The 14,742-nt window shown below is 37.3% G+C and overlaps 1 protein-coding gene across 5 annotated transcripts in view; it reads right to left on the bottom strand.

Annotated features, from left to right (window-relative positions):
• Positions 1–5,519: 5,519 nt before the first annotated feature.
• Mctp2 (multiple C2 and transmembrane domain containing 2) overlaps positions 5,520–14,742 on the bottom strand; it is a 220,093-nt gene continuing 210,870 nt past the window's right edge. For all 5 annotated transcript variants that reach the window (XM_078051223.1, XM_005320102.5, XM_078051225.1 and 2 more), the window contains 2 exons: positions 10,955–11,052; positions 5,520–8,769 (listed from right to left, as the gene is read on the bottom strand). In XM_078051223.1, the coding sequence (XP_077907349.1) occupies positions 8,701–8,769; positions 10,955–11,052 (167 nt within the window). In that variant the 3' untranslated portion in view covers positions 5,520–8,700. The remainder of the gene's footprint in view (positions 8,770–10,954; positions 11,053–14,742) is intronic.

The raw sequence follows: 14,742 nt of genomic DNA, 5'->3' as shown, positions 1-14,742 counted from the left end.
CATAGATCTCAGTTGGGGACAGTTTTGCCTAACACCCTACCTCACTCTATCTCAGGGAATATTGAAGAATAGCTAGATATTTTTTCTGCCAATAGTTGGTAGAGGGGTACAACAAGCATCTGGTAGGTGCCAGTGGTGCTGCTAAACATCACTACGATGTTGTGCCCCATTGTTCCACAACAAAGAATCATCAGGCTCACAATGTCAATAGTACCAAGTTTGAGAAACAGTGGCATGCATACATGAGAGGTAGTGTCTTGGTCTATTTTGGTTTCTGTAAAAAATATAGACTGGGTAGCTTATAAACAATAACCATTTATCTCTCACAGCTGTGGAGGATGGCAGTTGTAATATCAAGGCACTGAGAGATTCAGTGTCTGGTGAGAGCCATCTTCCTCATAGACAGCTTTCTTCTTACTATAACATAGCAGTAGGGGCAAGGGATCTATCTTGGTCCTCTTTCATAAGAACATTAATCTCACTTATGAGGGCTCTGATCTCACAAACTCATCACACTAAAAAGTTTTCACATCTTAATATCCTCCTTTTGGAGGTTAGAAGTTTAACATATAAAGTTTGGGACATAGAAACATTCAGATAATAGTAGGTAATAACTAAAAAGGGACATAAGGGAGACTCCTGGGCTGCTGGAAGTGGTATTTCCTGGTTTGAGAACTGGATATTCAACTACTGAAAATTTGCAGTGAGGATATTCAATTTGTGAAAATTTTCCAGGCTGCAAAGTTATGGTGTGTGTGTTTTATATATGTAACATGTGATGCATATACATATGTATGCATAAACACATGTGTGTATATATGGATATGTTTGTGTGTATATATATATATGTAATGCCACAGCAGGGAACCAATGTACCTGCCAATGTTCTGAGTACTTGTGTTCTTTATTCAAATCCTTCACAATTTGGATGCTACTCTTTACATTCTCGAAATAAAGAATGAGCTTAAGAAAAGTGAGTTTGCCCAAGACACACAGTAGGTTAATGCCAAATAGCAAATCTTGAACTTGAACCTTTAGCTTTCTGGCTCCCTGCCTTTGTGGTCGTCTAATTCTTTTTTTTTTTTTTTTTTTAAGAGAGAGTGAGAGAGATTTTTTTTTTTAATATTTATTTTTTAGTTCTCGGCAGACACAACATCTTTGTTGGTATGTGGTGCTGAGGATCGAACCCGGGCCACACGCATGCCAGGCGAGCGCGCTACCGCTTGAGCCACATCCTCAGCCCTGTGGTCGTCTAATTCTAAGCCAATTACAACCAGACACTAATAGCAGGCAGCTGGGAAGAGAAAAATTGTTTTCCATTTCCATATAATCCAAATTTGGGATTGACCAGAGTTTTCTCCCCTTTTAAATTGCCTCTTTTAAGACATGTAAATGTTTCTAACACTGACTTACAGAATGTGCAATGGTTAAAAAAAATAAGTAGATGAAACATGGATAAAATAAAGTTACAACTTTATAGACCATCAGGAGATTGGAAGTGAGATCTGAAATTACTAAAGTCAAAAACATAATGGATAGTTTTAAGACTGCATGAGAATTGAACTTATGATACTCCCATAGAATTAAATCTCGTTTAAAAACTAAGGATTTTAAGAAGAAGGGGCATTAATTAAGGTGAATGAGAGACTATTCATTTTGGAAATCTTTTACAGGAGTAGCCAATATGCATAGTATGTTGAACCAGCCCAATCAATTCTGAAGGAGATGGTGGTAAGAAGGAAAAAGTCAGGAAACACTGTGGTTCAAATGTCTCTTTCTAAAGTACTCAAACCTGCCACTCCTCTCTAACCACAACTCTTTTGAAATGGTTCACATAAAATAACAAACTGGAGCACAGATCAACATCTTAAGTCCGTACTTACCAAGTTAACTATGCAAAATATTTTTTGTAATTGATTAAAACTGATTTTGAAGTGTTTTAAATATGAATGATCTTCAAAAAATCATAGTGATCAGTGTGACTGAAACTGGTGTTAATGATAAAGCTGAAACTTAGGAATAGACAGTGGAGGCAGAAGGTAGGGGAAGCAGTTAACTAGAAATAGCCAAAAGACCTATTATGTATTATTTAAATAGATGATTCAGTGGAGTCTCACAGTACTCCACTTTTAAATTTAATTTAAAAAAATAAGACTGATATGTTGTAAATCCCTTATATTTTAAGGTAGTGATCATAATAAATGCTATAGTTCTAGTTAAAGAGAGATTGCCTGACCTTGAGCCAAAGGAATCAAGGTCATATGGTGACCTGTATTAGCATCTTTACTAATTATTTAGAAGAGAGGAATATACAATACAAACATTTAAGGAAATTTAAAAATGGGGGGGTGAACTAGCATACATTGACAATCTGAAAGAGAAGAAAGAAAAATCATAGACTTTTTCCTTAGTCAGAGCCATATGATAGGTAGAACTTCCAAATTCCAGGAATCAAAAATTTCTATACTGGAGGGTGATAATAAAAACAGCCAAGGACAAAAATTTTAGTCGAAATAACATAGGCCTGTGTCTCTCCCTTCATGGGCTTGACTATGCCCTATATTATGACTTTGTATGAACTGAGGACCTGTTTCAGGTTTTTTTTTTTTTTTTTTTTTTGTCTCTGTGACCAAAGACCTGACAAGAACAATTTAGAGGAGGAAAAGTTGATTTTGGCTCATGGTTTCAGAGGTTCTGTCTATGGTTAGCAAAATCCATAGCTCTGGGCCTTAGGTGAGGCAGAACATCATGGCAGACAGGTATGGCTGGAGAAAGCAGCTCAGGACATGACAGCCAGGAAGCAGAGAGAAGGTTCTGCTCATCACAGACAAAATATATGCTCCAAATGCACAGCTCCAGTGACTACTTCCTCCAGCCACATCCTACCTGCCTATGGTTAAACTCAGTTAATTCCTCACAGGGCAATTAAAACACTGAGTAAGTCAAGACTCTCATAACCCAATAATTTCTCCTCTAGGTGTTCTTGCACTGTCTCCACATGAGCTTTTGTGGGACACCACATATCAAACCATAACATTGTGGTCATTGTTATCCAACTTTATCTCAGTCCACAGAGAAACTGTGTCTTAGATTCCTTATACCAGATTCTAGTTCAGCAAACTCCGTTTCTACCCTGGCTGAACCCAACCCAATATAAGTATAAATGTGATTCATGTTTCAATAAGAAAAAAAAATTATCTCCTTGAAGTACAATGAATACTGCACTATTTCTGTTAATTTTTTTCAGATCTTTTGGGGTTAAAACAAACAAAAACATGTAAAGTGTGCAAAGTATTTAGCACTCTTTGGATCAAAATTTATGTAGTGGACATTTAACTAAAAGAGTTACGTTACCTGTTTATTATGCAGTTACAAAAATGAGTCATGTGTTTTTACTTTTCTAACCATTTGTCTTATTAAATGAGAAAACATGGAGAAGAGGAACTTGTATTTATTACCATAATGAATTAAAGGAAAGAAAACATGGAAATCTTAGGATTTCTCAATTATAAAGAACATAACAGGATAGGGTTGTAGTTCAGTGGTAGAGCACTTGCCTCATGTAGGTGAGGCACTGGGTTCAATTAGCACCACATATAAATAAATAAAGGTCCATCAACAAGTAAAAAAACATATTTTAAAAATGGACATTATAATAAAATATTTCCAGAGAGAAGCTAGATTGAAGAATGTATTACATTCCAACCTTGAGCAGGCTACTGCCATTGGGATCCCAGCAAAACACTTTCTCTAGCTGGTGGTTGCAAAGGCAGCCAGAGGCAAACATAGAATACTTACCCTGAAAGTTGAAATTCTTGGAATCTTACTCAGTGTCAAGTTACTAAGTTTTGGAAATATATGAAATTAAAATTTATGTGTGTGTGTGTGTGTGTGTGTGTGTGTCTGTTCATCTAATCTATTTCTTCCTATGGGAGAAAAACTATATAACTGTCCTCAGATATTCAAAAAGCAGTAGGACCTTTTTCTCTACAAATTTTAATGTGTGAAAAAAATAACTTATATGAGAAATGAAGTCCCAGGCTGCTGAGCCAAATGAACATAAATACAACTTAAAAATATTTTCTGGAACATTTCAGATGCTGAGGTTATATTGGCCAGTTTTCTCACATAAAGCAAATTTTCAATGCTTTTGTGAGTAATAAGCTATTACTCTTGGTAATAAAGATATTTTGAAATGATGATTGATTTGTAAGAAGATGAGAATTAAATATTCAACTACTATCTGCTTTGAGTTTGTTTAAAATGACTCCAAGCCCTTACACAAAATTTAAATGATCATTTTAATTGGTTTATGATAACACATTTAAAATGTTAAAAATGTGACTGGCTCTTTCTTTAAAACACTTAAGTGTTTGGCTTCCATTTCTTTAACCATAAAATAGGAATAAAATTGTAATACTTTAGTTTTTTCTTCTCAGTGAATATGCAGAAATTACACAGATCCTAAGTTCATAGCTCAACAAATTTTCAGCAGTTGACCAAAGCTCATGTAACTGGAATCTAGACCAAAACAAGACAATGTTGGCATCATCCCAGGAGTCTGATTTTGACCTCATTTAGTCACTGCTCCCCAAGCATCCTCAATTCTAGAACTGGAGATAAGAGTTTTGTCTGTCTTCGAACTTGATGTCAATGAAATTGTACATTGTATCAATTTGTGCTGGAGTATCCAGTTCAGCATTGTTTTTGACACTCATCCCTATTGTTATATGTAGCATTAATCATTCACGCCTTTATTGTATTCCATTTCATAGTAGCAGTTTGTGGATTAACTCAAATATTAATAGAAATAGGAGTTTCAGTTTGAGAATGAGAGGGAGTTTGGCTATGAATATTCATCCATGTCTTTCATTAAACATATATATACACAGTGTTGTTTATATACTTAAGTGTGAACTTCATATGAAGCAAGGGTATAGGGCACATGTCAGTTTTAATAGATACTACCAAACTTTTCAAAAAGTGATTCTACCAATTTTCATTCTCAGGCACCTCAATGCAATGCTAAACCTAGCTCACAAATTCCTCCCACGGCTGTTTCTACAGTTTTTTCAGTGAAAGGCAATACCATCTTCCTAGGCTTGGCATCAAAGTCTGTAAAATATCAACATTCTTGCATTCTTGAATGTCCATTGAGTGGCCATCCTTGACTTTCTCTCCCTTTTCTCATAGTCAAGAATAGTCAAGTTCTGCTCAGTATATCTCCTAAACTCCTGATTTCATTGTTTTCTGTGCCAGTTTTTGAAAGTTCAGGACATCATTAATTTATCAGGAGCATTAAAATTGCCTTATGATGTCTCTGAACATTCATATTTGCTCAAAAACCCACTGCACATGAAAGGATTATTTTCTTGAAACTGGAGTCTGAGCATGTCATGCTGTTGCTTGAAAGTATCAATTTAACATCTGGTTCTACCAGGGGAACATTTTCTGTTTCATTCAGGTGCATTATCAGTGTTTGTTAATCAATGTTTATTAAATAACGGTACAAGGAAACAAAGAATGTAAAGATTGTTTTACTGTCCACAGATATTTCTATTAACATGAAGGTAAGAACTCTGAATGTAAGACATAGTTTAATTTAGAAGTTGGTAATTAACATTGCCAGGGATTATAAATAATATTGCACAAAGTAAACTTCCTATTTAAAGCAAGAAATACATTCTCCAGGATAGACTACACTGATGTGTCCAGTTTAGAACTATGTTCTAACAGGAGCACATGAAAGAGAACAATGAAAATTTGTCTGTGAACTGGTCTGTTAGAAATGTTGTTCCTTAGATTGAAATGTTATATCTTAGGTGTCAGGATAGGAGGTCCAGTTGAAGACAGTGGGGGTCAAGCCTTTTGGTAACTCTGACCTCTTGCAGAATCTGGCAAATGCCAGCATAATTTTTCTATGGTTTGGTGCATCCTCCAGAATGTACTTATTGGAAACTTAATCCTCACCTGGTATTGAGATGGGGACTTGGGCAGGTAATTAGGATGTGAAGAGGCCCATCTATGAAGGTGAGGCTCTCTTGATGGCGATAACGGTTTCAGAAGAAGAGAGACCCTAGTGGGCATGCTCACTTATTCTAGAATTGTTCTTAAACTTCTGATAGTTCTTCCTTACCCTCAATTTCACTTTCAGTGGTTTCAGTTGCCCCTGGTGAACCATGCTTCAAAATTATTAAATAGAAAACTCCAGAAGGAACAAAACTACACATTCAAATGTCAAAGCACTCTGAATAATGTAACAATACCTAATGCCATTGTGCTCCATGCTGCCTATGATGTGAATCATCCTTTTGTCCATGTGTCCATACTGTATATGCTGTCAGTCACTCAGTTCCCATTTCAGTTATCAGACTAAGTACTGCAGTGCTTGTGTTCATGGAACCCTCCAAAGCCCAGGAGTAACAATGCTGGGAATTTGGATGTGCCAGAAAGTACTTCCTTTGAGTGAAAATATGCAAGTTTTCAATTTGATAAGTAAAAAAAAAAAAAATCTTATGCTGAGGTTGCTAAGATCTAGGATAAAAATGAATTTTTATACATGAAATTTTAGAAGAAAAAAATTCATGTTGGTTTTGCTGTCACACATCAATCTGCAAAATTTATGACCACAGGGTATGATAAGTGCTTATTTAAGGCATTAAATTATAGGGACTGGTATTATCTGAGGTGTCAAGCACCCACTAGGGGTCTTAGGAATTCCCCCAAGGATATCAGGGATTCCTGTTATTGCATCAATATTAACATTTCACTTATAACTAACATTGATTTTTTTTAACAATCAGTGTCTATTTAATCAATTAGCAATGTTTTCCATATACAATCTATTAAAGGTTGATTTGGTCCTGATCTTATATCTCAGCTAATGTTTGTGTCCTAAACTTAAGGCTGAGAATTCCAGTCAGGCTACAGAGGAAAAACATCTAACTAATGATGCCTTCTTGTAGGGAAAATTGTTTCATTTTGAAATTGTATAGCAAAAGAACAACAATAAAGCATTGGTTCCACTTTTAAATAAATAAGGGGTTATTTTGCTGCTGAAAGTTTTCATTGAAATGACTGATCAGATCTCACATGTCTGCTTAAAAATGTCTGACTTAGGTCGTTACAAAATGACAGACTATGATAAACTGGATGATAGTTGGGAGCAAGACAATGAGGCATTGTTTACACAGAAGATTGAGTAACCGGTTTAACAAAAGAGGTTCTTGGGTATCTATTGTATGTACAACTAAGAGATTTACTGGGGCTTTTATAATTTCTGCAAGGCTCTTTTCCAGCCAGCTTCATTAACTTGAAGTAAATCAAATCATGCAGAAATCTGGCTCAGCCAGAAAGAAACCCAGGAAGATACAATATGAAGAAAAACAGACACAAGATGATAAGGTTTAGAGTCTTTGGCATTTTTCATAAACATTTTGTTTGAGATTATTAAATTACAACCCAGAAACAAAAAAAAAATACCATAGTAAACTCACTATTAAATTAGGTCTTTTTACCTCAACTTTACAATACATATACATATATAAAATTGCACATACAAAGTATGTGTCAATAAAATACATTCTTTAAACTTTAAATATTATTTGAACAGAAAGATTTGCATATATTTTATATATGCACAAAATCAAGATTTTTCAGGGGATTACTGAGGAATTGTGGGGTATACAGGAATCAAATGCCAGCAAAAGAGGAATTTGGGGTGCTACATTCTAGGAACAGGGTTCTAAAATTTTCATGGCCGATGGCTTACTTTTACCAGAAGGGGAACCAAAAATAAATTTGGACCATCAAAATACTCTAACTTTCTGTCCAAAACATTGGAGGAAATGAAATGATTATATTTAGGGAACACCCTGATTTATTAGTTTTTCTCTTCATACCTTTATCTTTCTAAATACTCAGAATTCATTTATTCATCACCTAAACCCCGCCTTTCAGAAGCCAGCTATTGACATTTTATTTGGAAATAAATAAAGTGAGAAGAAATGGCTTTTTAAGGCAGCCAAATACTTTCAGAAAACCCTAATTCTTCCAAAGAGTGGTCCCTTGGGACCTCCTGGGGCATCCATTGCCAGCAATGGACCATAATGTAGGCTGGTATCCAGCACCAAGGGGTTCCAAAAATTTACATATATGTTCATGGTAGTGACTGCTAAAGATTTGGGTGTAACTATGTTAATTATTATAAAATCTTTTTGTAATATACATTATTTGAATAGATAGCTACCATAGACTTAATTCAGATGAAACTTGCATGAATGACAATCTGAAAGGAGGGTGGGGGTGGGAAGTAGAAGTAACTGAATCTCAGAATCTGTTGAAGGTGTGAAAATCAGGTTGTCACTCTCAAACCCAAGTGGTCTCTTGGTTGGTCTTAAGGAGGGACTTCAGATCCATGGGAGCCTTGCTTCAACTCCTATTTCAGAATGGATGTGTCTTTCATAATCTCAGAACTGGTTTCTTTTGCTGGGATGGACATCTATGCAAATGATAGAACACCCCGTGTGGAGGGGTGGGCACAGGAGTGTCGGCATCTGTGCACATAAAGAAGAGAAGAGCATATATCATGGTCTCCACCTGGCACACACTTCAGGTCCCAGAGGACCACTGAAATAGCCGTGACATTGGTCTGACCGAGTGCACAATATAGGAGGCTAGAGTCAAAAGTCTGTGTGCATCTTAGAGAGCGCTGCGCTTCTTCCGAAGGGGGCTGCCACTGCCACAGAGTTTCAATTCCGCATACTGCACCTGTGAAAACAAACAGACGTGTTGCTGGCAGTTAGGTAACCCTAGCTCACCACAGAGTGTGTTAATGGCTCCCCAAGGACAAACCCAAGGCAAAGGAAGGAAGGTTCAAAGGTAATGAATCATTTTCTAAACACAGGAACATGGAGGGATTAATTGCAGGAAGGATTTGAGAAGTCATGCATCATTTCTTGAAACCAAAATATTAAAAGCAGATTTTTCTAATGAGATGCATGGGTTTCTACCTGCTCTGGGCACTGCTAGATGATCTTAATTTTGTGCGCGTCAGTTCTCAACCATAAGTAAGTTTAATAACTGCCTCTTGGGAATGTTTATCTTAGTATATGATATAGCAACTTAGAATTATTCATTTAAAACTATCTAAAATCTTGGGGAAAAAATCGCAGCCAATTATGGACATTTATTTTGTCTAACAGGGGAAAAATGCTGAAATTGATACTGGGTACCAGATTTTATTATAGATTTCTCTTAAAAATTAATTTCATTTACAATATAATGGCTAAAACATCTGTGATAAATATGAGTGCTTGGTGATTCCCCAGGGGCACACTGTCAAGGTGTTATTAGACACTGCCCTTGGTGAGATGGGGAGGATCTTACTAGCATGCTGCGTGTCCTTCTCAGATGCTCTTTTGTTGTATATCTCTGTGTTCATGCCAACTCCAACTGGATGACTGCTCAGAGCTGTTGCTTGGACCATGCACAGACAACCCTTGGGGGCTTGATGGAAATTGCTATTCTTCAAGGATAGTGTATGAACTCACACTGCGGCCCAAGTGATGGTACAGTGCAAATGTATTGCTTTGGTGTGTGAGCTTTGGTAGGCTGCTGGTGGAATGCCTTTATTTAAGCTATTGTATTACAGACCACATGTGTTCACTATTTTTAGCATTTGTGCTAATCTCCCCAAGGACATGAGGCCCAATCACAGGTTAGTCTATACTTTGCCAAAAACAGATAAAAGAAAAACAAAACAAACAAACAACAACAACAACAACAAAAAAAAAACACACCGTTTTCTTCCAGTGTTTTGTAAAGGTTTAGTTAGGGGAGCAGAGAATGACATACCTGTCAGTCTTCAGTGCAAAACAGAAGTAAGGTTACTTTTTAATTATACAATTTAAATGTTAAAATACATTCTAGGAAGATGAATTTACTCTTTAACAGTTATAAAGTGAAGGTTAAAGAGAAAAATAGTCAATTTTAATCTCCAGAACTTGAAATGAAGGGGAAAGGAGCTCTAAGACCTTAAGCCCTATTTCTCCATGATCCGCTCAGATGCTGGGGAACAACTATGTCACAGTGGCCCAATGGTGAAAACTGATACTTGATTTGGGATTCTCTCAGATAACACAATATTGTTATCTTCGATGATATTTCATCCAATGTCTCCCCATCAACCTATTCTTCATTAGTGAAATTGCTGCCTGCCTTCCTTCCTCAGGATTTATACCAGGCTAATCTGCAGGGACCCACGTTGAGCTATTCTTCGGGACTTTCTCTTATTGTTGTCTTCATTAATCTCCGAGCATCCACAGAAATGAGACGCTGCTGGATTAAGTGACCATTACCTGTGAATAATACCTGTGATTGATCTCAAATTATCTCATGCCGTCTCTTCCTCTCCATGTAGCAAAGTAAGTGGGGGATTTGCCCTTACCATCTTTAAGTCTTTACAGGAAAGGGGATAGAAGGGAGGCCCAGGAGATAATCAGGGCAAACAAGAATAAAAAGAATAATCCTCTTGTTCCCTATTCCCTATAAATGCCTGCCATCCGGAAAAAGGAAGAAAATAAGTATCACTCCTGAGGTTTGGATCTCCTGCAATTGCACTTACTGAGCCCATCTTGTCCTCTTTAAGGAGGTAAGCAATCAAAAAGGGCCAAGCATCAGCACACTGCAGCTGCACGGTATGAGTTCCAGATCATTCTTTAGTAGCTCTTTTTCAGGATAATTTCCCCCAATCATCTCATGCTTTGGACAAAGCTGCCTTTTTTTTTTTTTTTTTTTTTTTAATACCACCTCCCTGCAAGCCAGGCCTCTTTAGGGCTTTTCAGATTCCTTATCTCAATTACTCACATAAGCAGAGTCTTGTGGTCCTTTAGCTCTGCGGCTGCCTAGAACTCAGTGTTGGAGCCCCTGTTGTTGGTGAGCACTCATTACATACCTTTTGAACGTCGGAAGGAACCCTGGAGAGGAAGTCTAGTAGCTCATTATTGTCGATGGCAAAGGGATTTCGGAGCTTCTTGGTAAATTTATTTATGCCTGAAACATAGAAACACCAGAGAGCTTTTTGTCTTTCTGTCTACCTACATCCCTATTTTTAAAAATCTTGCCTGACTTGGGTGTGTGTGGAGGGGTATTCACAAGTAAAAATTAGTGTGAAAACAATTACTAGACTTCAAGTCATGCACATGTTGCTGTCATGTGGAATCATTCACAAATGCCTTTTCCTGGAAGAAGGTGGAGGGGGCGGGGGAAAAAGGGCTCTGCCTTCTTCAGCTGTGAAAATCCCATTACAGTCCTAGCAGCAGGGCAGCAGAAACAAGCACTAAAACTGGAGAGCTCATTGGCTTTTTTGGAATATACTGATTAACAGCCTCCTTTGCTATGAAAACAAATGTCCCAGATGGGAAAAGGCCTTCATTAGCCAAAACAAGCCCCTACTTGGAGGCTCAGGACCCCGTGTAGCTGTGGGAGGTGGAGGGCGGGACTTTCTTGTTGTTAGAAAGAAACTGCAGCAATCTCTCTCTGCCCCCACCTCCAAGTCATTTTCACAGGATTCTCTTCTCTCACAGCAGAACAGAACTTGACATGTTGATCGTACTTTGATGCTGCAGGAAACTGTGAAAAGTTATTATTGGAAAATTATCTTACTATGGTTGCTAACTTAATTTGGGGACTGCAACACTGGAGAGTGGGTTTGTCTGGACAAGGCAGTATGTGCTAATTTAGGATGGGGACGATGGTTATTACAGAGGGGTTCAACATTTTAAGATGTGAGTCCACTGTAGAGCACCCATCTTTGGTGGCTGCACTTTGGGTTCCTGTATCTGCCCAGGACACACTCTGCTCATGGTTTCCTCTTTAGTGAAGAGGTCCTCTCCACCACCTTTTGTCTTCCACTGTGCTCCTTGGGGCTACTTTGCATGTACCCAGAGCTCACAGTCTGTAGTCTTTTCACCAAAATGTCAACTCTTTTTTTCATGTTGAGTGTTAGAAGCAGAAAGACTAGGTGGCCTTCTGAAGTTTTGCCACAGGGTGCTTGTTTAACAAGGATCCTATCTGAAGGCCTGTCAGTCCCAATGACCGCTGAATGGATTCTTAGCTTAGTTGTGCTCTGAATGGCTCCTACTCAGAAGCCAAGTTCAACAGTCCCCCAACACATAAAAGGTTTGATGTTTTTCTTTGTTCATTAAATATTACTTTGCTTTCATCTCGGGACTGGACTTCCTGCATGGCATTATACCTGACACAATGACAACCTCCAGTCCATTCTTTGGGGGGTCAGATTTACATCTGCTTTGCAAATGGGGGCCAGCCATTGTTCATGAGTAAATGGTAGCTTGGTGGCTGGGCTAGGGAAGGTTCCCAGCAAATGATTCCCTTTTCCTCAAGTCAAAGCTGCACTTTGCCTTTCTTCCCTCTACCCCCACAGCAAGCTTCATGTTTCTAACTAAAATTTCCCCCAGTGTTCCTTTAAACTAAAATACTCTCACTGTGTTATTCTAAAGACATTTAATTGTAGCATGGGCTTTTTGGCAAAAGAAAACAGACAAGGCAAAATGATGAAGGGAGACAAAGACGTATTGAGAAAAGATATATCTTCTATTGTTAATTATATATAGTGTGCGCATCTGGAGTCTTTACAATGAACAGCAAAGCAGGGATAATATCAAAGCCGATCAAAACACAGCATTCTCAGCCACTGAGAAGATTATAAACCTGCACAGTAGCTCAAATGCACCGATAAAGGCCGAAGTAGTCCACAATGCACTGAGACTGTCTACGTTTGAAAAAGTTAGAATAAAAATTACAAGGCATACAGATTGCATGCTTCAAAAGCACACCTTATTTTTTAAAGGTATCCCAGGTTTGACTCTTACAGTAATTCCAACATACTATTTATTATGTGAGATCTAGGGCCAACAGGAGATCACGGACTTCTTGGTCATTTTTAAGGGCCAATGAGGGATCACAACAAAGGTGATGGTGCAAGAATCCCTGGGCCTCAGTTTCAGCTACATGATACATTAACTGTGTGATTTCAGGCAAATCACTTAACCCTCCTCTGCATTATAACTGACCCAAGGCCAACCTCTAAACTTCTCATGAAATTTTAATGAAAAAAACTGCCTTATGTAATGTCTAGGGTTGATAGTAGAATCATGCTGGATAAGATATATGAAAGAATTCTGTATTTCCACAACAATGGAGGGGCTGCAATCATTACTGTGGGTATTAATAAGCTAGGAAGCCAAAGAAGGTCCGTAGGGAAGAGTTTTCATACATGATCACAAGAAAAATCTGAATGTGTGGCATCATCTAGTAGGATACTAGATGTAAATTTAAATTTTAACCTAAATGATACACATAGAGAGGTCTATCTCCTGTTAAAAAACAACAACAACAAAGCAAAACTTTTTTTTTTTTTTTGCTGTGATAAAACAAGTGAGATCTAAGTCCCAAAGGATAGCATTTGGGAAAGAGACTATCATTCAATGGTGATGGAGCTCAGAATAAATAGATGAGTAGGGTGGAAGGAGGGCTTCAATGTAAAAATAAATAAATAAATAAATAAACAAACAAACAAATAAATGTGGGGAAAGAGGATATGGGAAAATCTCATGACTGCCTTACACTCAGTAACTTGAAAATAAGCACTCAAAACAGAATAAGAAGTTTTCAGAAACTTCTATAAGTAATGGGCATGTACCTCTTCAGTGTGATTCCTTGGGGTCTATACAGGATCCTTGCTTACTCATTTTTCAAACCCTGAGCACCTTTCATATGAGAGCTGTGATGCTATCAACTAGAGATACAAAGTTAAATCTTGGCTCCCCTTGCAAAACCCCCAAACTTAAAAGTAGAGTCCAAGATTGGGAAGCTATAGCTAGGATCTGTGATGAAAAACTGAAAGAATATTGGGAAACTCTTCAACAGAAAACATGAATGCAATCAAATCTTAGGACTGCATGACTGATGTGATTCTACAACATGTACAATCAATTAAAAAATTAAAAATTATACCCCATTTGTGTATGATATATCAGAGTGCTTAAATGCATTCTACAGTCATGTATAACTAAAACAAATTTAAAAAAATTTTTAAAAGATACTTTACCATCTGGATATATATCAAGTGACTAAATTCCAGTAGATATTTTTTCTACAGAAAACTTCAGATATCCCTCTTGAAATCTACTTCTCAATTTCTAAAAATCACAGTTCCACACAAGAGAAACTGTGGGCTCAAAAAGAGTCACCTATGGAGAGTACAGGTATGGAGGCTGAGACTCATGCACTCAAAGGATTTTTTGACTGCTCACTAAAGATTTATATCTATGTTGCTGCATCAAGAATCATAAAGAGGGAAAAAATCATTAAAGAGGGAAAAACGTGTTTTACCTATCAAAACTTTACAGTAAATTGGAGTCCAGGAATATTTTCATATGTTTATGTCAAATAATTGATTTTAAAAATCGTTATACAAAAACATTATTTCCAGGTATAGAATATGAATATCTAGCAAAATGCTAGGCTCTTATTCATATGTTTAAGATTCCATAAAAATAAGTAACTTCATATGGTCCAGGAGACATTATTAAAGGATCATTATAAAGTTGACATATATCTTTTCTCATGTGAGAAAGCATCTGCAGGGGACAGAATCATATAAAAGATATGCAAAACATTGTACTGGACCTACAGTAGCTAGTAACTACCTTGCCTTGA

This window comes from Ictidomys tridecemlineatus, chromosome 5, assembly GCF_052094955.1.
Source record: "Ictidomys tridecemlineatus isolate mIctTri1 chromosome 5, mIctTri1.hap1, whole genome shotgun sequence".
Classification (NCBI taxonomy): Eukaryota; Metazoa; Chordata; class Mammalia; order Rodentia; family Sciuridae; genus Ictidomys; species Ictidomys tridecemlineatus.
The sequence above is the reverse complement of the archived record's forward strand: the minus strand, read 5'-3'. Positions and strand labels throughout refer to the sequence as shown.